At 38.9% G+C, this 25,188-nt stretch overlaps 1 protein-coding gene and 1 long non-coding RNA gene across 4 annotated transcripts in view; one reads left to right on the forward strand and one right to left on the reverse strand.

The window, feature by feature from the left end:
- LOC310725548 overlaps positions 1–25,188 on the reverse strand; it is a 44,063-nt gene that overhangs the window by 10,970 nt on the left and 7,905 nt on the right. The window lies entirely within an intron of this gene.
- LOC310725444 (collagen alpha-4(VI) chain) overlaps positions 1,085–25,188 on the forward strand; it is a 28,037-nt gene continuing 3,933 nt past the window's right edge. For all 3 annotated transcript variants that reach the window (XM_083540385.1, XM_083540386.1, XM_083540387.1), the window contains exons 1-39: positions 1,085–1,168; positions 2,768–2,810; positions 3,081–3,177; positions 3,304–3,900; positions 4,131–4,709; positions 5,867–6,439; positions 6,940–7,557; positions 7,654–8,223; positions 8,338–8,889; positions 9,003–9,578; positions 9,676–10,263; positions 10,523–10,866; positions 11,000–11,078; positions 11,580–11,716; positions 11,800–11,892; positions 12,511–12,564; positions 12,656–12,727; positions 12,940–12,966; positions 13,055–13,099; positions 13,633–13,686; positions 13,848–13,910; positions 14,201–14,266; positions 14,389–14,442; positions 14,681–14,716; positions 15,847–15,912; positions 16,063–16,125; positions 17,001–17,063; positions 17,864–17,926; positions 18,536–18,586; positions 19,375–19,410; positions 19,497–19,559; positions 19,700–19,762; positions 20,537–20,572; positions 20,662–20,698; positions 20,852–20,863; positions 21,758–22,251; positions 22,338–22,413; positions 22,505–23,167; positions 23,956–24,052. In XM_083540385.1, the coding sequence (XP_083396511.1) occupies positions 3,102–3,177; positions 3,304–3,900; positions 4,131–4,709; positions 5,867–6,439; positions 6,940–7,557; positions 7,654–8,223; positions 8,338–8,889; positions 9,003–9,578; positions 9,676–10,263; positions 10,523–10,866; positions 11,000–11,078; positions 11,580–11,716; positions 11,800–11,892; positions 12,511–12,564; positions 12,656–12,727; positions 12,940–12,966; positions 13,055–13,099; positions 13,633–13,686; positions 13,848–13,910; positions 14,201–14,266; positions 14,389–14,442; positions 14,681–14,716; positions 15,847–15,912; positions 16,063–16,125; positions 17,001–17,063; positions 17,864–17,926; positions 18,536–18,586; positions 19,375–19,410; positions 19,497–19,559; positions 19,700–19,762; positions 20,537–20,572; positions 20,662–20,698; positions 20,852–20,863; positions 21,758–22,251; positions 22,338–22,413; positions 22,505–23,167; positions 23,956–24,052 (7,736 nt within the window). In that variant the 5' untranslated portion in view covers positions 1,085–1,168; positions 2,768–2,810; positions 3,081–3,101. The remainder of the gene's footprint in view (positions 1,169–2,767; positions 2,811–3,080; positions 3,178–3,303; positions 3,901–4,130; positions 4,710–5,866; positions 6,440–6,939; positions 7,558–7,653; positions 8,224–8,337; positions 8,890–9,002; positions 9,579–9,675; positions 10,264–10,522; positions 10,867–10,999; positions 11,079–11,579; positions 11,717–11,799; positions 11,893–12,510; positions 12,565–12,655; positions 12,728–12,939; positions 12,967–13,054; positions 13,100–13,632; positions 13,687–13,847; positions 13,911–14,200; positions 14,267–14,388; positions 14,443–14,680; positions 14,717–15,846; positions 15,913–16,062; positions 16,126–17,000; positions 17,064–17,863; positions 17,927–18,535; positions 18,587–19,374; positions 19,411–19,496; positions 19,560–19,699; positions 19,763–20,536; positions 20,573–20,661; positions 20,699–20,851; positions 20,864–21,757; positions 22,252–22,337; positions 22,414–22,504; positions 23,168–23,955; positions 24,053–25,188) is intronic.

A 25,188-nucleotide genomic window follows, 5' to 3' on the forward strand; every position in this document is an offset into this window, starting at 1 on the left:
ATATATATATATATATATATATATATATATATATATATAATAAAAAAAAAACAGGCCAAAAATGTTGTTGTATTGTATGTTGCTTTCTTTAATAATAAAGTAATATCTGAAGCACTCAGTGATTCATCTCTGTCTAGTGCTTTAGACGTTGTGACTCGGCGTGCTCTAGTAGCTACCGCGCGAGAGTTCGCTTCCGACCTTGTGCCTGTAAATCGTTTTATTTTAGTTGCAGGTCTCTACACTGCAGCTTGTCATATTACAGTCAAACCACACAAATCTGATCTGTCCTGAAAATGCCAGAAGTTACAGTTTTCCCTCCTAGAACAAGTGCATCAACACCTTCTGCCCAATCAGAATCCAAAGTTCAAGTGAAAAACATAAAAAAGGAGAAATGTGTTTATTCATAATTAAACACTATGTAGACAAATGTTTGTGGATTGGTATTGTTTTCTGTCCAATTCCACATTTAGTCTCCATTTGCTGTTAGAATAACCTCCACTCCTCTGGGAAGATGATTTGCTAGATTTTTGGAGTGTGCTTGTGGAGATTTGTGTAAGATTTCATTCAGGTTCAAGGGTTTTTATTAAAGTCAGGTGCTGATGTAGGTGAGGTAAGGATGAGGAGAGTGAAGTCAGGCTGAAAAATGTATCCCACAGGTTTTGAATAGGTTTGAGGGTTGGCGCTCTATAGCAAAAGATCTTCCACTCCAAGCAGATCTTTGTAAACAGGGGTTTGGCATTGTCATGCTGGAGCAGGTTTGGGTCTCTTAGTTCACGTGAAGGAAAAGTTTCATGCTACTGCATCTGAAGAGATCCAATACAATTGTGTGCCTACAACTTTGTGCTAACGGTTTGGGGAAAAACCTCATATGGTTGGAAAAATCAGGTATTCCAATACTTTTGTCCATAAACATTATATACAGTTCATAAAATAATATTTAAGAGGATCAAAATCTACTGTTCATTATGAGCAGTTTCACACTAGTTTTTTTTTTTTTCCCTTTCGTGTGTGTGTGTGTGTGTGTGTGTGTGTGTGTGTGTGTGTGTGTGTGTGTGTGTGTGTCATACCAAATCAGTGAGGAGTGGCTCCATAAGCGCTCACAGCGAGTATTTTAGTATCCTCTCAGCTTGGAGACTCTTCTTCCCTCAGAGTCTCATCACTGGTGCATGTAAGTCCTCTGTCTTCATTTATCTCTCTTTAGCTATTTTTAAACAAATATGCTCACATGGGATCATTTAGAATAAGAGAAACTATCAAGTTTGTGGTTGTGATATGGTTAATAAGGTTCTCAGTAAGTTAGGATTACTGACAAGATTATACTAATGGACAAAAAAAAAAAAAAAAAAAGATTTTTCTCTCAAAAGAAATGCTGAATATTAAAAAGTACTACATGATATAAAGTTGATTTTCTTATTGTGGTTCTAATTCATGATACAGACCAAAATACTTGCTGCCTGAATTTAATTTAATTTTTTTTAACAAACAATTGTGTAATACAAGCTGTGAACCGAATTAACACCCCTTTGCTTGTGTGCATTTATGGTATTGTACAGTGAGGCACATGCATGCTCCGTTTGCTATCTATGCAACAAACTTGGTCATATAAGGGTATGAAGATTTACTTGAATTTCATTCAAAAAGCCTCCCTTAGTGTAAATAACATTTTTTGGCATACGGACGGTTCGCTTCTCTGAACATTTCAGCTGAAATACTTTGCCGTGCCTCTCGTAAAAATTGCCAACATTGTTCTACACTAGTTGGAGTTTTCTTTCTGACTTTGTGATTCAGTTCATCCTAGAGCAGTTCAATAGGATTTTGGCACGGTGACTGGGCAGGCCATTCCATGACGATGGTTTGCCCGATAAATAACTTTTACAGAGCTTGGAAGTCTTGTATGGTAAAGTCGGTTCCTATCAGCCGCAGTCCAGATGGAATTGCATGGTGTTAAAGAATAGAATGGTAGCCATGTTGGTTCAGTTTTCCTTTCACCTAAAATAATTCTCTAACCTTTCCTGCCCCAAAACAACCAAAGCTTCCAGCTTCATGTTTGGCTGAGAGGGTGAGGCAGTCTGCTACCATTTTCTCTCCTGTTCTCTGTCCCACAGAAGATCTTCTTGTGGACCCTTAAATGTCCAATTTGTACTCATCTGTCCACAGAACCAGGCATTCCATTCTTCCGGCCAATCGCTGTTTAATTCTTGTGCGTTTTTGCCTTTTACATAGTTTGCTGCATAGTAAGAAAGGCAACATGCATGTGTTTTACAAACCAAAAAGGTGTAGGTGTTTTCAAACACACAGTTCTTTGGAAATATCCCTGTGCCTATATGACCCTGAGCATAAAACATTACTATTCAAAGTGTAAGGCCAACAGTTTCTATCTATATAAACTAATATATAAGCAAATAAGGTTTGCTTTTCCTGCAAGGAAAAGAAAAACTAAGTGTCATTCTACTGAAGACAATTCTACAAGAAAATAGGGGTCTCTCCTAAAACAAGTAAAAAAAAAAAAAATAGTAGTAAAATATCAAACTTGTTAAATATAAGAAGAGAACCATAAATAAACACAATGGACACTATAATATTCTGGTTTAAATTAAATACTATTTGTAACTTTATATGAAAAAAAAAGTTTTGATTATTAGTATTTTAGACAGATGTTGATATGAATGAATAAAATCTGACTACTGCATCAACAGAATTGTTAGCTAGAACACTACAATATAAAGGTCTCGGAAATCTAACCGTATACACTGTTTCTGTGTCACAGCCCAAACTCAAATGAGCGACTGGAAAAGATTCATATAAAAAAGGTACGGTGTAACTTTATTTATTTTTTGGATCGTGTCTCATTAGCCAAATTATAAAATATAAGTATGTATCAAAATATAACTGCCTTACTTGCTAAATTTCAATAAAAAATCCCAAGTTGATTGTTCTTTAATTCAATAACTTGGTCTATTGATTTGTTTAACCTATAATATTATACATTTGTTATTAATAATCATTTTCTATTGAATTGATGCAGCACTAAAAGTGTTTTGAAGAAATAATTCTCAGAACAAATGACATTGTTATTTTAGGCCACCAAAAAGGGTCCAGCCATGGGGACGGGTTATGGATTACTTTGTCTTTTTGTAATCTCGTCCTATTTGGTCAACGGGCATGGCAAAAGAATTGGTAGGATCCTTTTCACTCCTTTTCATTTATGATAATATGAGAAAGTGATTTTTAAACCTAACATTGTGAATTGGGTCATGTCCAAGTTTTCAAGCTAACATTTAATCCAGCTTCTCTTTCTTGCAGTGTGCACTCAGGAGGCCAAAGCCGATATCGTGTTCTTAGTGGACGGCTCGGCCAGTGTTGGTCTAAAGAACTTCCAACAGATTCGGGAATTTCTCATGTCCGTTGTGGCCAACTTTGACATCTCTCCCAATAAGGTCAGGGTTGGCATGGTCCAGTTTAGCGACACACCAAAAAATGAGTTTTTCCTCAACACATTCGAGGAAAAGCAGGAGATTCTCGATTACATTAAGCGATTGCAGTATAAGACTGGTGGCACCAACACGGGCTTGGCCTTGAATTTTTTGCTAAAAAACCACTTTGTTGAGCAAGCGGGGAGTCGGGCAACCCAAATGGTGCCTCAGATCGCTTTTGTCATCACAGACGGAGAGTCCCAGGATGATGTCGAACCTTACGCTCAGGAGCTGCAGCAGAAGGGAGTCCAAGTGTACGCCATCGGAATCAAAGACGCCGACGAGAAGTTCTTAAAGAAGCTGGCTAGTCAGCCGTATGAAAATCATGTGTACAGGGTGTCTGACTTCAACGCCCTCAAGGAAATCTCACTGGGTGTCAGTCGTGAACTGTGCACCACCGTGGAAGAATCACAAGGAGAGTGGCAAGGTAAGAGTGTTTTATTTTACTCTAGCTAACAGGTAGTCAACTTGCATAAAGTTCAACTGAATCGACTGTGAGGAAGTCCAGGCAGATTTTACCGAAGTGTGTCAACACTTCAGTAAGTTACTTCCAAATCGTACCATATCTTGAATAAATGATCTTAACTGCATGATTGTAAAGACTCTTCATTTAATATGCATGATGAGTAAATTTGTTTTGTTTCCCCCCCCTTCTAGAATGCAGTGAGATTGCTGAAGCGGACATTGTTTTTCTAGTGGATTCGTCCGACACCATTGGAAATACGAAATTTGGAGAAATCCGCCGTTTCCTCCATAAATTTGTAGAGGGACTCAACATTGCCGAACAAAACGTAAGAGTTGGCCTTGCTCAATTTAGCAACAGACCAGTGCAAGAGGTCGTATTTAACGGAGAGGAAGACACGAAGGAAGATCTGCTCAAAAAGATACTTGGCCTCACATATCACAAGGGGAGACCAAAAAAAACAGGGCACGCTCTCGACTTCATTCGAGAGAGCTACTTCAGTGACTCTAAACAAAGCGCCGCAAAGATTGCCATCGTGATCACGGACGGAGAGTCGAGTGACTCTGTGCAAGGGCCGGCTCAGGAGCTCCGCAAACAGGGAGTCGTTGTCTTCGTTGTCGAGACTGGACCGGCAAATAATGCCCAACTTCAAGCCATCGCTAACAGTCCTCAAAAAGAATTCTTGTTTAGTGTGGAAAATTACCCAAATTTACAAAGCATGATCGAGAATCTACGCAGAAGAGTGTGTACTGCGGTCGATGACCAATTACGAGGTAATATAACACTTCTATTTTTGACCGAGTTTGACTCATAGTATATTGCAATTCATCAGATAGACTGTAGTAGCAAGCAAGCGAATGGCAAAGTAACCACCCCTGGAGATGTCAAGTCAGGAACAAACAGGTTGGAAAGGTAATGTAGAGGTTATACATTGTGTATGGATTTTGAACATATACTTCAAAGCTACAACCCTGTGTAAATATTTCTGTCTGTGCTGACTTTTAAAAAGTTCTTTCAGAGTCTTCAGTTTGCTCTGGGGTTCTCTTCCACTATCAAGAAATATTCCAATACTACCAGTTATTCTAAATTGGCCCTTGCTTTGAATGTGTGTTTGCATGGTATCCCGTGATTCATCGGTGGCCCATCCAGGGTGTATTCCCACCTTGAATCCACCAAAATTTCCTCGGGGATGAATAATGTAGTCAGTCTACATACAGGTGCATCTAAACAAATTTTAATATTGTGGAAAAGTTCATTTATTTTAGTAGTTTAACTCAAATTGTGAAACTTGTGTATTAAATAAATTCAATGATACAGAATGAAGTAATTAAAATCTTTGGTTCATTGGTTCTGATTTTGGCTCACATTTAACAAAAACCCACTAATTCACTATCTCAAAAAATTGGAATATGGTCACATTCCAATTAGCAAATCAACCCAAAACCCCTGCAAATGTTTCCTGAGCCTTAAAAATAGTGTCTCAGTTTGGTTCACTAGGCGCAATGTCATCTGGTGGTGGTCCACTGTGTTTTTTTAAAACCACTGCAAAAGTCGCTGCACCCGTTTACCAAGAAACTTTAGAGCACTTCATGCTTCCTTATGCTGACCAGCTTTTTAAATGCATTAAATTTATTTAATACATGAGTTTAACAATTTGATTTGAATTACTAAAATAAATGAACTTTTACACGTTACTCTATTTTATTGAGATGCACCTGTATCTATCTATTCATCAATTCATCTTTTTACTGCACAACTGGTCAGTAAATATCCTAATTATTGTAATTTTGTTTACCATTGGGGAAATTAAAAGCATGAATGGGCGTAAACACCGCATCCTTGTAATTCGTTCATACAAAGGGTATAATTAAAAAATTGATACTATTATAGCCGTACCTTTGTGATTATTTTTCTCATTTTCCCCATTTAGCCTTTTCCCTGAAGTTTGCTGATATATTTTTCCTGGTGGATAGTACAGCATCAAGACCAGAATCCCAACAAATCAGGACCTTCTTGACACGACTGGTCAACCAGCTCTCTGTAGACAAGGACGGTAACCATGTAGGCCTAGCCCAGTTTAGCGACAATGTAGAGGAGGAATTTCTGCTTAATACTAATAAGAGCAAAAATGAAATCTTATCATACATACGAAGCCTCCGGCTTAAGCCTAAAGGCGTGCGTAAAATCGGAAATGCAATTGAATACGCACGCCGTAACTTTTTCAATACTTCAACGGGTAGTCGCATCGCCCAAGGTTTCAAACAGGTCCTGCTGGTGACGAGCGTGGGGAAATCAAATGACAGCGTCATTCGGCCATCGCGCACAACTAAAAAGGATGGAATCCAAATCATCTCTGTTGGCTTGGGCAAAGCCGAAGTGGACGAGCTGGAAGATATTTCTAGTCCGAATCAAACCCACAAAATGACGTCGCAAAACATTCCGCAGGTGGTACAGAAAGTCAAGTCTGCGACTGAATTGCACGATGTCGTCGGTATTTCTCAAGGTGAGTTGATCTGCTGATTCTAAGGCTACATCTGCGATAATCGGAATAAATTGGAAAACGTTTTTGTCCCCACTTTTTAATTGTTTCCCAAAAATTGCTCATCCACACTAAAAGGTCTGAAAACGCTTTCATCATTGTACTGCACTTGACCAAAACGTAAGAAGCTTCCAACCTGCGTCATTTCGGCCTGCCATTTATTTACAATGGCTAAAAATGCGTTCTTGATTTGGAAAGCCTCCATTTTCACAGTTCACCGTGCGACGTCAAAACAGCGTTTTCAAACTTATCCACGTTGAAGAACATTTTCAAAAAGCTGTTTTTGTTGACTGAAAACGCTGTCTTAGTATAAACGGAAAGCCACTTTGTTTGTATTTGTTAACAAAAACATTTTAGTGTGGCTTAAACGAACTGTAGCAGTAATCTCTATAAGATTAGAATCCGCCTAGTTTCTAATCAAGTAATGAATAAAACAAGGTTTTCTTGTGTGTGTTTCTCTGCAGACTGCAGAGCCGCAAGCATTGCGGACATTGTGTTTATCGTCGACAAATCTGGCAACATGGGACCTGAAAACTTTCAGCTTGTCCGCAACTTCCTCATAAACACCATTTCAGGTCTGGATGTAGGCATTGACAAAGTGAGGATAGCCATAATTCACTACAGCGATGTCCCCAGGGCTGACGTTTATTTGAACACGTTCAGCGACAAGAGTGAAATTTTGCAGTACGTGCAGAGGTTGTCATATGGCAGAGGCAAAGCGTACACCGCAGCTGCTCTGCGGTTTGCAAAGGACTACGTGTTCACCAAAGAAAGAGGGAGCCGAAGTGACGAACACGTTCAACAGATTGCAGTGGTCCTCACAGACGGATGGTCCGCAGATGATGTCACCAATGTGGCGGCAGAGCTGCGTCGCTCAGGCGTTACAGTTTTCGCTTTGGGCATTAAAAATGTTAACATACAAGAATTGAAGGAGATTGCTTCATACCCACCCAAAAGATTTGTGTTTAATGTAGAAAGTTTCATCGAGCTCAATGCATTGTCAAAAATGTTAACAAAAAGCCTTTGTGGGGATATTACCGCTTCCTTCATACCTATAATCAAAGATATCACTCTTCAGAAAGGTTGGTAAACTCTATGCTAAACTTTTTATTTGCCTCAAATTGTTTTCTGTTATGAAAAGTTTCAAAATCTTTAACATTCTTCTTCCTTAACTGCAGGCTGCCAATTCACAGCTGAAGCCGACATCTATTTCTTACTTGACGAATCAGGAAGCATTACCTATGAAGACTTTGACGAAATGAAGGCTTTTATCTTGGAGTTCCTTCACATGTTCGAGGTCGGACCGAACAGAGTGCGCATCGGCGTGGTCAAATTCGCAAGCCACGCAACCACCGTCTTCCGCCTGGACACTTACAGCACAAAGTCTGAGGTGGAAAGAGCAGTGAAAGCTCTAATAATGGATGGAGGTGGCACTAGGATTGATCTGGGCCTGGAAGCAATGATCCCGCTTTTCAGGCAGGCTTCGCAAACCCGTAATGAGAAGGTGCGTGAAATACTCATCATGATCACAGACGGCAAATCGGAGGCGGTTGGAACTCCAGTGCATATTCCAGCGGAAGAACTAAGGGGCCAGAACATCACTATCTATGCTATTGGAGTGAAAGACGCCGACATGGCCGAGCTGGAGGACGTCTCCGGGAGCCCCAAAAGAACGTTTTATGTCCAAAACTATGATGCCCTTAAGCTAATTAAAACCAAAGTCCTTAAGGAAATTTGTTCATTTGAAGGTACATTTGTCAGAGCACTTGCACCAGACGACTTTTTTTTATGTTTTTAAATGAATTCAAATATTCACCAAATAAACCATGTCATCACTGACTTCCTTCTATCCTCTCTTACAGCTTGTCAGGACCTATTAGCAGATGTTGTCTTCCTGATTGATGGTGCGGATTCTGTCGATGAGCAAGACTTTGAAAAGACAAAGGAACTAATAGGATTTGCCGTGGAAAAACTTCCAGTTAAAGCGACCAGAGTGCGACTTGCAGTCGTTCAATACAGCACACAAATGCACGTGGAATTAGCTTTAAATGACTTTCATGATAAAGACTCGTTACATAAGACAATTGCGTCCATTCATCAGCTTAAGGGCAACACCTACACAGGCAGGGCACTTCAAGAGGTTTTATCAGTGTTTCAGGGGTCCAGTGGGGGACGTCCCAAGACCCTGCAGTTCCTAATACTTGTTACGGACAGTATGTCAAAAGACGATGTAGTGCAGCCTTCTAAAGCTCTTAGAGAGCAGAACATCAACATTTATGCTATCGGTTTGGAACACGCAAGTAAATCTCAGTTGCTTGATATTTCCGGATCTTATGAAAGAGTCTACCTAGACAACAATTTTGCTTCCCTCCAGACCATGGGTAGTGAGATTATCTTCAAGATTTGCAATACTGGTAAGTCGTGCATGTATTAGGCTTCCAATACCAACGACAGGTATTTTGAATTCTTATAAAATCTGAATCTACTGCTAACTAGCATGGTATCTCTTGATTGTTTTGCTCGCTAGAGTGCAAAAGACCTGAATTGATGGATGTAATCTTCCTGGTGGACGGCTCTGGCAGTCCCGAAAACCCAAATTTCCAGCTGATGAAAAAATTATTGGGGGCGGTGGTGAAAAAGGCAGACGTTGGGGAAAAGCGAGTGCGCTTTGGAGTGATCGTTTATTCCGACCAGTCTAAATCCGTGATCAGTTTAAATCAGTACAACAGCAAGGAGAAGGTTCTGGAAGCAATCTCACAGATACACGCTCCAGGAGGGAGAAGAAACACAGCCAAGGCTCTGAAATCTGCCCTCTCCTACTTTGCCGCGGTACACGGAGGACGGCGGACTAATCATGTTCCTCAAGTCCTCTGCTTGATAACCAATGGTCCAGTTGCTGATTATGCTGGCCTTACAACATGGTCGGAAGATCTTGCGAGTTCCGAGATCAACATGTTTGCAATTGGGATTGCAGACGCCAAGGAGGCTGAGCTCACACGAATTACCAGCAATACCGAAAGGGCCTACTATGTGGACAACTATGAGGCGTTTAAAATGCTATACAAGCCAATTTCTCAACAGCTCTGCAATCTGACAAAGCCAGGTAAAAGCATTCCAAACCAGAGTATGAAAAGTACTTTTTATTGTGTTGTGATTTTATTGTGTTATTTAAATGTACATTTCTTTTACTCTTTTCTTAGTGTGTAAAAAGGAGTTAGCAGATCTGGTCATTTTGATCGACGGGTCTGAATCGATTTCTGAGGAGAACTGGAAAGTTGTGAAAGGTTCCGCTATCAACATTATCAAAAAACTGGAAATTGCACCAAACAGATGGCGAGTTAGCGTAGCTCAGTTTAGTGACAAAGTACTAAATCACTTCTACCTGGACAAATACAGCAATGCAGAGGGAGTGGAACAAGGCATAAAAGCAATTACCCAAAGGAAACAAGGAACAAATACTTGGGAAGCACTGAGAGAAATAGGTGATTACTTTACACCTGAGCATGGAAGCAGGATAAAAGAAGGAGTGTCCCAGAGCTTGCTACTAATCACAGATGGCAAAGCTAATGACAAAGAAGATGCAAGTACACTAGTTAATCTCAGAGCAAAAAACATTGAGGTATATGCTATCGGGATCGGGCATGATATAAATCACTATGAGCTCATCAAAATTGCTGGGTCTAAAGAGCGGGTTTTCTACGAGACATTTGAGAGTCTCCAACTGAAGACGACCACAAACAAACTCCTGGAGGCCATTTGCACACCTGATTTCATACCAGAGCCTCAGGGTAAGTGACGTTCAATAAGAACATTTTTATTGAGTCCTACTGAATCGTAAAATTTGGCGAGGTTTCCTTTTGTCCTTGCCATTGTGCCCCTTGTTTTGCTCAATTGAGATTAAGATACTGAGGTCTGTAAAGCCATTTCAAAGCAAACTCTGACTTTGATTAATGACAAAATATACACATTTCGTAGTATAAATTACTGGTGTAAGTATGTGCTGCACTTTTGCTTTGCTGACTGCACTGTTTGTTCCTGTTTGGCTAGGATGCACTATTGACATTGGCATTGGATTTGATACGTCTCGCAGAACCAGCTCTCAGCCTCTACTTGGACCACACACGGAGTCCCTTGTTGCTGCAGCTATACATCGCTTATCCACGATTGGTGGGCTCTGCTGCGTCAATAAAGACAAAATTGAAACCAAGTTTGGCTTTCTCCTTGTCTCTGGCAAAGACGGGAAAGTTATGGATGATTTTAATTTTGAAAAGTACGACCAAAACGTGGTCAACAAGGTGCTCCAACTGCGACCCGCAGCCCCTACGGCGTTCAACGAGCTTCTTCTGAACGCCGTCAAACAGAAATTCACTAGCTCGCGGGCTGGAGTGAGGGTGAGCCAGCTATATCTAGTATGGGTTGCATGAGGGTTAAATTTCACATTTGAAGACGTAATGATTTCCTACAAAGAAGTACACAAGGTCCAATAGGCTCAGTGTTAACATTGTGTATTTTCTTGCTCCCCAGGTGGCTATCCTGTTTACAGATGGATTTGATGATTCCACGGAACGTCTAAAGGCCAGTGCAGAGAGCCTCCGTCTAAGTGGTATGATAACTCAGACTGGTGACTAATGGTTTAAGGGGGAATATCAGATTTTTTCAGTTTAGGAATGACTAGGAAATTACTTGTACTATCTAATTGTACAAGTTTAGGAATTGTACAATCCTTCATACATATCCAATCACAACTCAGGCTACGTCTACACTAATCCGTATAAATTTGAAAACGGCGTTTTCATCCAAAAGCGCTCCGCATGGAGAGAGAAATGTTTTCAAACCAAAATATATTAGTGTGGACATGCCCTCAGTATCAGACTTTTAAGGCATTGTGGTTCTCCGTACCAAGTTACTAACTAAACTAGGCATCCAATCATATATAAACTCCTAAACCAATCTACTACACTAATTGCTAGCGTTTTCTTTTTTCGGAAATGCATGTTAAGGGTCAAATTTTCCATTACGTACAGTAGTGTATTTGTGTTGTTGAAATTATGTTAAATTCGTACTCGCCTGTACTCAGTCTGAGTTATTGTCCTTTGTGCACTAGGGGTAAATGCACTGGTGATCGTGTCTCTGAAAGACCAGGTAGACTACCAAGCTCTGGAATTTGGACGAGGATTCAGCTATAACAAGCCCCTTTCCATTAACACGGTGAACGTGGGCAACGCACTGCTGGAACAGCTCGTGAGATTCTTTTATTCCTTAAAATCCTCCAATACTTTGTTCGTTGGAATTTCTGTCCTGACCTTCTTACGTTACACAAACAGGAGACAGTGGCATCAAGAGAATGTTGCAATGTGACGTGTATATGTGGTGGCGATTTTGGCCAATTGGGAGTATTTGGGCCCCCAGGACTAAAGGTGAAGTATCCAATATTTTTAATCTACAAATTGAATGAAAATTAATTGTGTTATAAAATCATCACATTTTTATACCACATCACTGTTTCACACCTCAACAAAGATGAATCTATAATGAATGGACATTTGGTGAGGAGTATGAGAGCAGGTTCTCCTTTGAGTCTGTTCCTCTCAAGTTTTCTTCCTCATACCATCTCATGAATTGATACATTCTGTTCTACAACTTTATAACCTTTTTTTCTCTGTAAAGCCGCTGTGAGACGATGTGCATTGTTAAAAGCGCTATACTCATAAAAATTAGAATTGTCTTTGCGCAATAGAGATTAGATTAGTTGACAGTTAAAGCTACAGCACGTAACTAACAAATAGAATCAAGTGGGAGCTTCACTGTGTTAGTGAACTCGTGCCATATATAATCAGCTTTAGGTTTTATAACAACAGACCCAAAGAGTTTATCAGACTACCACATCTTTGGTATGGTAATTGACACTACAAAATCTATGTATAATCGAGAACAAACAATGGGATGTAATGAAGTAAACAAACACACTCGTCAACTTAGAGTGCATTATTATACTTGTGAAGTGAAAATGAATTGATTTTGCTTCGGATTTAAAGGGAAGAGCAGGACAATTTGGTCATCCGGGACTTCCTGGTGATGATGGAATCTCGGTAAGTATGTTTTCATCTCTTCTTAAAAAATATTTTAAACCCATTTTAAACGAAAACCATGTCGGATGATGCAGTTTCTTGGTGTGGACAGGGTTTAAGGGGTCAGCCGGGCCTGAATGGAACTCAAGGACACCAAGGTTGCGCAGGCAAAAGAGGCCTCAAGGTATAACATTCAAAATATATATTTTTAAATCTCCTCTAACCAGTTAACACCATGAGCCATGATCCATCCTCTTGATACAACCTTTTGTAAAGCAAGCTTGGGCGAAATCCTAGAAATTGGCATTTTTTTCAATGCAAATCCGCATAAATTCATGAATAAATATACATTGATTCCAACAAATTATTAACATTTCTATTGTGTATTTTCTACAGGGAGGAATAGGTTACACTGGAAATCGGGTACGTACCCAAAACTGCTTCTTTTTTCTTTTTTTACATATAAAACCCTCACCATTTATATTTCCTGAATGTTTTTTGTTGCTAACAGGGAGAAGATGGAGAGTTAGGTCTTACGGGTGTGAACGGTGAACAGGTGATCATCTATATTTCCTTAATGTAACAAGTTTATTGAGTAAGATGATGTTGAGGTTCTCGTTGGGAGTGACGAGGATGGACAGGATTAGAATTGAGTTTATTAGAAGGACAGCGCATGTAGGACGTTTTGGAGACAAGGTGAGGGAGGCGAGGTTGAGATGGTTTGGACATGTGCAGAGAAGGGACATGGGGTATATCGGTAGGAGAATACTGAGGATGGAGCCACCAGGAAGGAGGAAATGAAGGCCAAGGAGGAGGTTTATGGATGTGGTGAGGAAAGACATGCAGTTGGGTTGAAAGAGGCAGATGTAGAGGACAGGGGTGCATGGAGACGGATGATCCGCTGTGGCGACCCCTAATGGGAGAAGCCGAAAGAAGAAGTAGGTATTGAGTAAGCTTAGCTAGGTGCAGGATATTATTCATATTGTAGGCTCTGAAACCAGAATACTGTTAAAGATGAAATCCCATGCCCGAGTTGTGAAATTGACCAAAGCACTGATTCACTCAACTGATTTTGTGTCTTCTGAACAGGGTGACACTGGGAAAACCGGAGAGCCAGGACCAAAGGGAGATCCAGGGCGCCCAGTAAGTACTTGTATATGGTAAAATAAACATCTATGAAGAACTTACTTCAAAACATACAGCAGAATGGGCTAAACGTCAATTAAACTATAATATAAAATGATATAATGTTTGAATTTCCTTCCAGCCAATAATAAGCCTTTTTGTCTTTTGTACCTTTGCAGGGTGTGAAAGGAGTTAGAGGAAGTTCAGGACCGAAAGGAGAACGTGGTGTGAGAGGAGATCCGGTGAGTGGTTCCAAAATGATTAAAAAAGATGTATTAATTATATTACAATAAAGAGCCTTTCTCTATTGCACTGTATTTTTTTATGATTTTTTTTAAATAATTTTTTTGCAAATTAATGATATGCAAATACTACATTATTTGATAAAGACCACTTCCAATGCTTTCAAATTTTGGTGATCTATTATTGAAAATAAATAAATATGAATTTTATTATTATAATTTTTTTTTTTATAAGACTAGGCATTAAATATGTAATTTCTTTTTTTTTTGCATTAAATGCTGCTTAAAAGGGCATTCCAGGAGCAGACAGCAACCTACGAGGTCCGAAGGGTGAGCTGGGATACCCGGGCTTTTCTGTAAGCAATCAATCAATTAAAATTAATGATCATGTTACTTGCAGAATTGTACATAAGCAAAACGGTCAGTTTGCAGTATTTACTGATAATTAAAATAAAAAGCTCAACTACCCTTCTGTTAGGGGGACCAAGGCCCAGATGGAGCTCCAGGTTCATCAGGCGAGCGTGGAGAGAATGTAAGTGTGCAGAGTCTCGGCTAATGTACTAATGTTTAGTTTAAGCTTAAGAGTGCTCGATGGGAAGATTTCCGTCAGCGTGTTTGGATGATGTTTACATCAGTGTTGTTGCCTGGGTCATGTGTTATATTGCTCATGAGGAAAGTATGCCATAGCAGGAAATATTCGGAGTGCAAACATAAATTTGGAGAAATTCAGTGACTGAGCACAGTGATGTCTCACTTGTCCTGTTTTGTAGGGCTTTCTGGGGAAGAAGGGACCACCAGGGCTGCCGGTAACGCAATTCAATTACATCATCTCTAATCTATAAATTTTCAGCGAAGAAAAAAAAAAAAAAAAAAAAAAAAAAAAAAAACAACTTACACAGGCATCCTCTTTTCTGTTTCTATCTTTTCTTTTGTTCTATTTCTTTTTTGCAGTGACTGTTAAACCTTTTTATTTGATTCCAAACTTATTCTATTATACTGAATACCATTCAACATCATCCTGTTCCATTATGTTTTTATATATTACATTTAAGCCATTCTATTTCATTCCACTCTTTTCTATTCCATTATTATATTTAATTGAGCTTATTATTGTTTATCATGATTACATTTCACTTCATTCTATTCTACTTCACATAATTGTTCTCCAATCTTTTCTACTCTGTTCCATTCTATTTCCATACTTTTTATATATTTATATTGTTTTCCACGCGTTTTTATTTCATTGTTATTATATTTTAGGCGTATTCATTTTTTTTTTTTTTTTTTTATTAAATAATTCAAGATATATTAGATCTTTTATTTTTTATTACATTTTATTCAATATCTTAGAGGCATAATTGTAAAAAATAAAATTGAAAAGAAGGAAGTGTAATAAAAGAGGGAAAAAAAAGCAGGGCGTACGATGATATGAAAGGAAAATGAAGAGGAATGAAAGTTTTCCTCACTCTTCTCCAATTTGCTTTTTCCTTTGATTCTTTTTCCAGAGCACTAAACCTTTTTGGGGGTTCCCCACCACCACCACCACCACCATTTATACTCCATTTCCTTTTATTCCAGGTCATCCTGTGTGTATATACTCAATCTTAGTCATTTTACTTATATATTTTGAGTCAGTGTGGTAACATCATCTCTCCAGTTCTACAGCTCACATCTTCTGTTCACAATTTAAATTAGTTTTATCGCTTCTTTGCAGTGACGGCCGAACATTTCATGCTTTTATTCTATTCTCTGCTTACTGTTTTACTCCATCCCCCCGATTAAGCAGCATGAACATCGATCTTGTGACCACCCACCTTGGTGTGATCTGATGGAAGTACATCATCTGAGAGATCTTTTTTTTGGTGGTTCTGTTATTTGTACTTGTAACAGAATCATCTTGAAATGACAATCATATAAGGAATAAATTTTTTTTTAGGGGCCTTCATCCGCTGCAAAAGGAGAACCAGGACCACAGGGTCCCGCTGGGTACCCTGGAGTGCGGGTGAGGACCGATAATTATCAATATACTACTACTAGAATCAACTACTTCCTAACCTTTTTTTTTTTTTTTTTACCCCAAAATGAAATCTCCCTGCTTATGCCTTTTTCTCGGTCATAATGTTCTGCTCTCTATTTCTCTCTCCCCTTTTAGGGTTCTCCTGGGGAAAATGGATTCAAAGGAGAGAAGGGTGATCAAGGTCTACCTGGAGTTCACGTAGGTCCAAGCTTTTCTGCATCATTAGTAGTTAATACAAAAGGTAATGCGAAAATATTTAGCTTTAGAAAAGTATCATGCCAACCTGGGCTTGTTTGGTTTCTTCTAACATCCTCAACTTCCCCGTCATTTTTCGCAAAATGAAATGTTTTGAAATATTTGCCCCATGAGTGTTTCAGCTTTACATGAAATCGATCAATCGATCTGTCATCCATCTATGTGTATGTAATTTCTTTTATTATTTAATGTGGTTAAAAAAATAAATAATAATAAAAAAAAAAAAAAACAGTATACAATTGTACCAATATCCAAACCCATTTCAATAAAAAAAAAAAATCTGAAAACCAAATAAGATCCAAAATTCTGATGTTTGGTGTTTAATAATAATTTGTAAATGAAAGGGTTTGTTATATATATATATATATATATATATATATATATATATATATATATATATATATATATATATATATATATATATATATATATAAAATAAAAATAAAAATCAGATGTACAAACAGTAAACAGATCACTCATGGATGGGTGGGTGGATGGGTTAAAGGGATGGATGGATGGATGGATGGATGGATGGATGGATGGATGGATGGATGGATGGATGGATGGATGGAAGGGAAAGGGATGGATGGATGGATGGATGGATGGATGAATGGAAAAGGGAAGGAAGGAATTAAGGATTTGCCGTGTGCGTTTGATTATTGCTGTGTATTGAGTGTAATGCGGTGCGTGAGATCGAACATCAGAGGTACCAAATCTGTGTACCAAAAACTAACGTGATAACATTTAAGCAATTAGAAACATTCATTGTGATCAGCTATAAACAAGGGTTTTTTTTGTCCCTGATGGTTTCTCCTCAGGGGCTGTATGGTGCAGTTGGGGATAAAGGGGCCAAAGGAAACCCCGGACGCCGAGGACCAAGAGTATGTCATACCCACTTTCTTTATCTTTTCCCTGGAAGTAACAGAACCAGCATCTATTTCAAACACAAATCTAGTGGTGGCCGTGTTTTATTTAAATTGTATTATTATTTTTTTTTTACATGTTCACAGTTTGCCTGGTCAGTCTGTAGGTAAACATATTGGTGTTCAAGAAACAGAGTATGGCATTATATTCAGAAGGAAATACCATCATTAACAATACATACACAAAAATATGAGCAAAAGAAAAATGATAATAATATTAATAATACAGGGTCACCTGACTTTTCTCTCCACATGTAGTTCTCCCACATGTAGTTCCCTTCACTTGAACTAGGAGAGCCAAACCTGTTCCAGCATGACAATGCCCCTGTGCACAAACTCCATGATCTGCTTTGTGTGGGATTAAGTGGAAGATCTCCTGCTATAACCCCTATTGAACTGGATAAATGTGAACACTGACTGCACCCCCCAGGGCCTCTAACTAACCTACATCACTAGCTATTTTACTAACACCCTTAAAGCTGAATGAGCACAAATCTCTACAAGCACACTCCAAAATCTAGTGAAACATCTTCCCAGAAGAGTGGAGGTCTTGAATAGTGAAACCGTGCAAAAATGCATAGGATTACAATGTTGGTTTTGAAAGTTTTGTTTGATTTACAATCTCAACTCAGACAATTCCTATAGCATCCTCTCAACCATGATATCTTTTTTCAAATGCCATTAATGCCATAGAAAATCTGTGTTCAAAACATGTGGGTGTGTAAATACGTTAATTATAATTATAATGATCTTTTCAGGGTCCCATGGGTGACATTGGCAATATAGGGGACAATGGACCAGAGGGGTTCAGAGGACTACCGGTCAGTATGAACTGATTTAAAATGTAGACAAAAAATAATAAATAAAAAAATAAATAATTATAAAGGAGGATTGAAAAAAAGTCTAGACGTGATGTACAAAACTTGTTCACGGCTACAGTTTAAATTCATGAGATGTCAAAAACCAGGTGGACAGTAATACAAAAACCAATCTGAAGGTCAACGTTGAATTTATAATTTTAAAGATAGTTAGTAAAGGTTTTAGTAAATGTAGTAGAATAAAGCTTTTTTTTTTTTTTGTAGTTATTTTGTCCTGAACTGGCAAAAACTTTGGCAAATTTAATACCTGCCCATTAATCATACTAATTCCATTAATGTTCTGTTAGTAAATCACTTTTTTTTTTTCTCCATTTCTTTTTCCCAATTTTTGATATACTTACAAATTAGTATAATGTTTAGTAAAACTTTCATGGCGACAATTATTATTTTTAATTTCATTCAAAAGGTGCAATCGAAAAGGCATGTCGAGTTCATCCTTACACATTGTTCAATTATGGTTCGAATCCATAGTTTTGAAATGACTGATTATACTGCATTGTAAAATACATTATAAATAAATAAATAAATAAAAATCACTTTTCTGTTAAACAGGGCCGCACTGGTGTTGATGGTTACGGACCTCCAGGACGTAAAGGACAGAAAGTATTGTTACACTCAATTTTTTATCCCCTGAGTATTTGGATTAGCATTATTATAATTATTAGGGAGAATTAAGGATTAAATTTCACACACACACACACACACACACACACACACACACACACACACACACACACCTATATATTGAATTACTTTTTTTTTTATAGAAATTTTTTAGTATTTATTTTTACTAATATTTTAGCCATTATTTACATATTTACAAAAATATATAATAATTTTATATAATATATATATAATATATATCATTTTTTTTTATTTTTTTTTTATAAATATGGACCTCCTGAACAAAAATTACAATAAGAATTATTTTCAATTATTATTTTTATTATAAACTGAGAATTACAGTACTAATTACAGAGTTCACTATCTACCCCATGCAATATAAAGACATGTTCCAAATTGTATAGAAAACCGGTCTTGTTATATTTATTAAATTCTGGCCTCTCAAAGCATCGCAACAGCAAGGCCAATTTATTCCTTTACTGCTTTTATTGTAGCAGTGGTTTAACAGTTAAGGCTTTAAATTAATGATCACAAGGTTGAGGGGTTCAAACCAAAGCACTGACAAGATGCCACTGCCGGGCCCTTGAGCAAGGCACTTGATCCTACAGTATATAATCAAGGAGCTTTATACTAAAAGTATATTCATTTGCATAGCAAAAAAAGAGCCTGGCTGTTCAATCACAAAGGTACTGTACAGGAAATAGTGTGTCATTTCTTTATCTGGATACAAATAGCTGATTATAGCTATGGATTTTGGTCTCTTGCAGGGAAATCTTGGTTTTCCTGGTTATCCTGGTTTGCCGGTACATTTTTATTTTTAATACTTTTGAACAGCTTATTTGTGTCTTTTCCATTAATTTCATCTGAAACATGAATCATTATAAACAAGGGTGAAGACGGAAACAAAGGATCCAGTGGAGTAAGAGGACCCAAAGGACACAGAGGACGTCCGGTAAAATCTTCTACATTAAGCCATCTCAATCGTTACCGTTAGATTAGATCTTTCATGTCAATGCTCTAATATACAAAGTAAGTTTCTCTGATAATTCACTCCACAGAAGTAACTGTTTGTATCTCTGTATTATTGAGTAGGGCAACAACGGAAACCGGGGACCTCCTGGAGATCCCGGAGATCACGGAATGATCGGACACCAGGTCGAAATTTTCCTGATATTTCACAGATTTTTTCCCTAAGATTCGACAATACACACTCTATAGACTATACACTATATGGACAAAAGCATTGGGGCACCTGACTTTTCCAGCCATATGTGGTTCTTCCACAAAGTTGGAGGCCGAACTCATGGAGACATGATTAATATTGGTAGGAGTAAAAGATCTTAAGTTCCAGAAGACTGGAGGTTGCTATAACAGCAAATGGAGAGTACATGTGGAATGGGGTGTTGAAAAAAGAAGCACTTGGCAACTTTATGGTCAGGCATCCACAAATTTTTGCCCATATAGTGTATCCGTTGCCATTTTTTTGGCCAAAAGAAATGAGTACTTCATTGGCGGTTTTATTAAAAGCATTATGAAAATTACGGTATGTGCCTTTTCTGATATTAAAGATGAGCATAATTTACCACACAGCCGATTAAACCTAAAAATACCGATTCGCTTTCACAACTCAGAAGGTCGTAAATTCAAATTCCACCACCAAGCTGCCACTGTTGGGCCCTTGAGTGAGGCCCTTAACCCTCAACTGCTTAGTTGTGTAAGTGAATTCATTGCAAGTCGCTCTGGATAAGGGCTTCTGCCGAAAGCAGCTATACAATGATATTTAAATAATCTGTGAAAAAGAAAAGGAAGTGTTAAAGAGTGGGTAACAACTTTAATCGTCACACAAAGGAATTCCTGTCTTCCTGTGAAAACAAATAAGTGGTGACGTTAAAAACAGCTGGATTTACACAATGTTTTCTTGTGCTTCAGGGTACTAAAGGACCACCAGGGACCAGTGGGAAAACTGTAAATTCTTAGATTTCACCTTTCACCTGAATACAACCCGTGACCATTTGCAGTGTGTTTGATAATATTTCGATTTTTCCCCATTGTAGGAATGCGAACTGGTACGTTACGTGCGTGACAACTGCGGTAAGGGGATCATTATTACGCTCATCTTCACATAACTACTGGTTTAATCAATTGCCTTCAAGAGAATTTTCATGTCTCAGTACAAATGTTTCACACATGATATTATACAAATATTTCTGTTCTCTAATTCAAAAATGTCTGTTAATTTAACAGCTTGCTGTGGAGGTAAGACCATTATTTGTCTGTCTGTCTGTCTGTCTGTCTAACTTGCCTGTAGTCCATGTCATGTCTAGCAGTTTCTTCATCTGAATGACATTCATTCATTTGCCTATTTATCTACCATCAGTCTGCCCATTCGTCCATCCAAGCTATAGGCTATTTATCTTATTTGTCCTCCATCCAACCATGGATAATATGGATAAGCCATATTGTTGATCTGTCCACCGTCTAAGTCTCATCCATCCATTAATCCAAATCAAACTAATCCTCCAAGCTGTATGTTATTAATCTGTCTATCCATTCATTACACCGTGCGTCCAACATTTACATACCGTATCGGAATTCCCAGTCCACTACCAAGGTTTAACGGTAACACCATAAATCCTTTTGTACAACATGAACCATGTTTCTTGCAGAGAGAATAGTGGAGTGTGTATATCTGATATATGTATGAGGTGGTATCAAAAAGTTTAGAGACGAGCTCTGTTTAGTTAAAAATAGTCCCCTTGCACAGCGATTCAGCGCTCCCAGCGTTCCTGCCACTTCTGGAATGTGTCCTGGAAGTCTTTTCGAAGCGTGTCAAGCACCTTCTACGATTCGTGCCGCATTGCTGTATATATATGCCTTAAACATGCGCATTTAAACTTTGTAGTATCAACGAAAACATTCGCACACAGTTTTCACAAAAGGTCTGATGTATGAGGTGCAGTAGAAAGTTGCTTTAAAAAAAACATTTCCATGTTGGAACTGAAAGTTCTGCCGCAGCATTGCAGGTATGTTTTTTTTGTTTCTGGGAATGATGGGTAAACCAATGTTCTAATAATGCTACGTTTTAGCTGTTGTGTTTGGGATCCATTGTGCGTCTTTACCAGATTTGTGCCTTTTCTTCATCATGCTTAGGCCACACCCAGTGTCCGGGTTACCCTACGGAACTAGTGGTTGCAATGGATATGTCCTCTGACGTAACTCCGAGGGCATTTGATAGGATGCGCTCTACAGCCGAGTCTCTGCTAGAGGGCATCTCCATCGCTGAGACTGACTGTCCAGTAGGAGCTCGGGTCGCTGTTGTGTCCTATAACAGTCAGACCAGTTATCTGATCCGGTTCTCGGAGCATCATCGAAAGAACAAGCTGCTGGAGGCGGTCAAGGGAATCTCTCTGGTGAGGAGCAGGAACCGGCGCGACGTTGGCCAAGCCTTGCGCTTCATTGCTGAAAACGTCTTCAAACGTGTCCGAAATGGCAAACTGGTCAAGAAGGTGGTCCTCCTCCTGACGAACGGCGAATCACAAGACACGTCGTCCCTTGTTGCTGCCATGATGAAGCTCAAGGCCTCAAATATCGATCTGGGAGTCATCACGTTCAACGATGCTCCAAATATTCTCCGTGCCATCCAGGTAAGTGCCCGTGTCATGGCAACACTGGAAGAACAGCTGTAATACTATCTAATCCATTGGTGACTTCTCCCTTTATTGCTTCCCAGGCTGATGAGACAAGAAGTTTCAAGGTTTTTAAGGATGAGGAATCCAGAATGATTAAAGACTGTGTCATCTGTTTTGGTAAATTGTTGCGTTCATCAAAACACAAACATCAAATATATTTTTTTTTTTAATAAAATCACAGAACGTCACCACTTTTTTTTGTCTGTAGATCGATGCAACCCAAGCGAGAAATGCGACATAAACCTGAACCCTAAGCCCGAGGAAGTGGATGTGGACTTAACTGTAATGATGGACTCCTCATATGACCTTCAGGCTTATCAATACTCTGACGTAAAGGAGCTCTTGGTTTCTATGTTAAAAGAAGTAGACGTGAGCAGCGAACCTACCATAGAGGATGGGAAGGCCAGGATCGGTGTGTACCAGCAGAGCTCCGCATACCCAAACTACCACGTCAAAGAAGTGGTTGGACTCGGAGAGTTCAAAGACCGGGCCGTGATCGAGAGACGCATTTCGCAAGACATGCACCAAGCCGGTGGTTCTCCGCGTCTCGAATCGGCTCTGGACTGGGCGATCACCGATGTGCTCCTAAAAGCACGGGCTCCGAGGAAAAAGCGAATGATCCTGAACGTCCTCGGCGAAGACTCTGGGAGGTTCCTAGACAAAGACGAGCTGAAATACATCTCCATGTTGTCGCAGTGTAATGACATTGTGATGGTCACACTGACTGTGGGAGAAAAATTCGACTGGAAACAGGTAGAAGGTCTCAGCACACCACCAATGGAGCAGCACCATATACCTCTGGGACAGCTGGGACTCCAGGACCGGAAGTATGCTCAGAAATATGTACGAGCCTTTCTACGCACGCTCAACAGTAAGTGATTCCACATCCATTTTTTAGACTTTTCTGACATTTTGTTGTATCTAGTGTGGGAAACACATGCAATGGGCATAGCTTTGGTTTGATTTCTGCACTTGTCTTGAAGCCCCCCACAAAAACCGGAAAAATAAAGAACCTTAGAATCGTATCTTACAATACGATGTAGCATAAGAGACAGAAAATATACACTGTTCAGCCAAAAGTATTGGGGACACCTGACTTTTCCAGCCTTATGTGGTTCCTCTGCAAACTGTTACCTCAAAGTCAGAGGCACACATTTGCATTTGAAGACGGTAGCATTACATTTTCCTTCCACTTGAACTAGGAGATGCAAACCTGTTCCATCATGACACTGACCCTGTGCACAAAGCCAGCTCCATGAAGATATGCTGTACATGGGTTGGAATGGAAGACCTTGAGTGTCCTGCTGTAGAGTTCTGAACTGTTCATGGTGACTGCACCCCAGGCCTCCTCACCGCCATCAGTACCTGACTTTATTAACACCCTTGGGCCTGAATGAATCTCACACAAATCTCCACAAGCACACAGCAAAATCTAGTGGAACATCTTCCCAGAAAAGTGAAGGTTATTATAACAGTAAATGGACACTAAATGTGAAATGGGGCGGTCAAAAAAAGGCAAATCTAATGGCCAGGTGTCTGCATGTTCATGTAGTCTATTATAAAATTTGAAATACAAATGAGAATCTATACTTTTTCCCCTGCATCCAATTGCTTTGTCTTGGTTTTTGTCTGATTACAATATTTTCTTCCTTCTTACAGGAGATTTCTTCCCCAAACCTTCTTCTCTAAATACCGAGTGCAGCACTTTTGTACCAAAGGATAAAGTTCATTTGCCTGCTGTTCCTCCGACCAAAAGGTAAGACGTGGCTCGCTACATCCTGGTGAAGTTCTGAAGAAATTTTAACATCGAGATATTTTTTTATTATTATTATTAATATTCCATTTCTTTTCACTGGAATACAAGCTATTACACTACAAACAAAGCTGTTATAGACAAAAATACTCAAGTCTGGCTAATACCGACTTGAAATGAAATTTATTACGTTTTAAATACTAAAATTAACCACTTGAGGTGCAAAATAAACAGCAGGAAACGTGGCACATAGGATTAATACTCTATACGTACTTTATACTGCTGTTTGGGGAAAACATTTCGTAAAATAGACCCGTGTGTTGGTCCGGTACTGAATTATTGAATTTAACTAGGGGAAAAGATCTAAGTGTAGCGAAGTGCTTAACTTTTATTAAGAACAAAGGGGAAAAAAGTTAAATAGTGAAATTATGGCTTTATGTTTTGTTCTTTACTACCATGTCGGCAAGAATAAATACATTTAATGTCATAAAATACACCGATCAGGGATAACATCATGACCACCTTCCTAATATTGGGTTGGTCCCCCTTTTGCTGCTAAAACAGTCCTGACCTATCGAGCATTACACCATTACCTTCTTCAGCAATTAAATGTCAGCCTTCGCTCCTCACGTGCATCAATTGGCTGCCCATGACCCTGTCGCGGGTTCACCACTGTTCCTTCCTTGGACCACTTTTGATAGATACTCACCATCGCAGACCGGGAGAAAGAAGAATTTGGAGATGCTCATCCACCCAACACAATTTGTCAAACTTGCTCAAATCCTTACACTTGCCCATTTCTTCTGCTTCTAAAACATCAACTTTGAGGACAAAATGTTCACTTGCTGCCTAATAAATATCCACCCACTGACAGGTCCATGATAAAGAGAATCAGTGTAATGTTAGTAAACTGTAGGGATGTGCATCTCCATAACTCTGCGTATCGCTATAAAGATATATTAAAGTAACATATGAAGCAGCTACCGATACGATTCACACCACTAATACGATGCAGTGCGATCCGATTTCGTTTTGATTGACGCAATGCAATATGATGCAATGAAAAAAAAAGAATTATTTGAAAAATCTAAAAATAATAGTCACAAATTATTGGGCACTTTTAAATAATGAAAGCAGGC

The sequence above is a fragment of the Silurus aristotelis genome (assembly GCF_946808225.1).
Source record: "Silurus aristotelis genome assembly, chromosome: 4".
NCBI classification, from domain to species: domain Eukaryota; kingdom Metazoa; phylum Chordata; class Actinopteri; order Siluriformes; family Siluridae; genus Silurus; species Silurus aristotelis.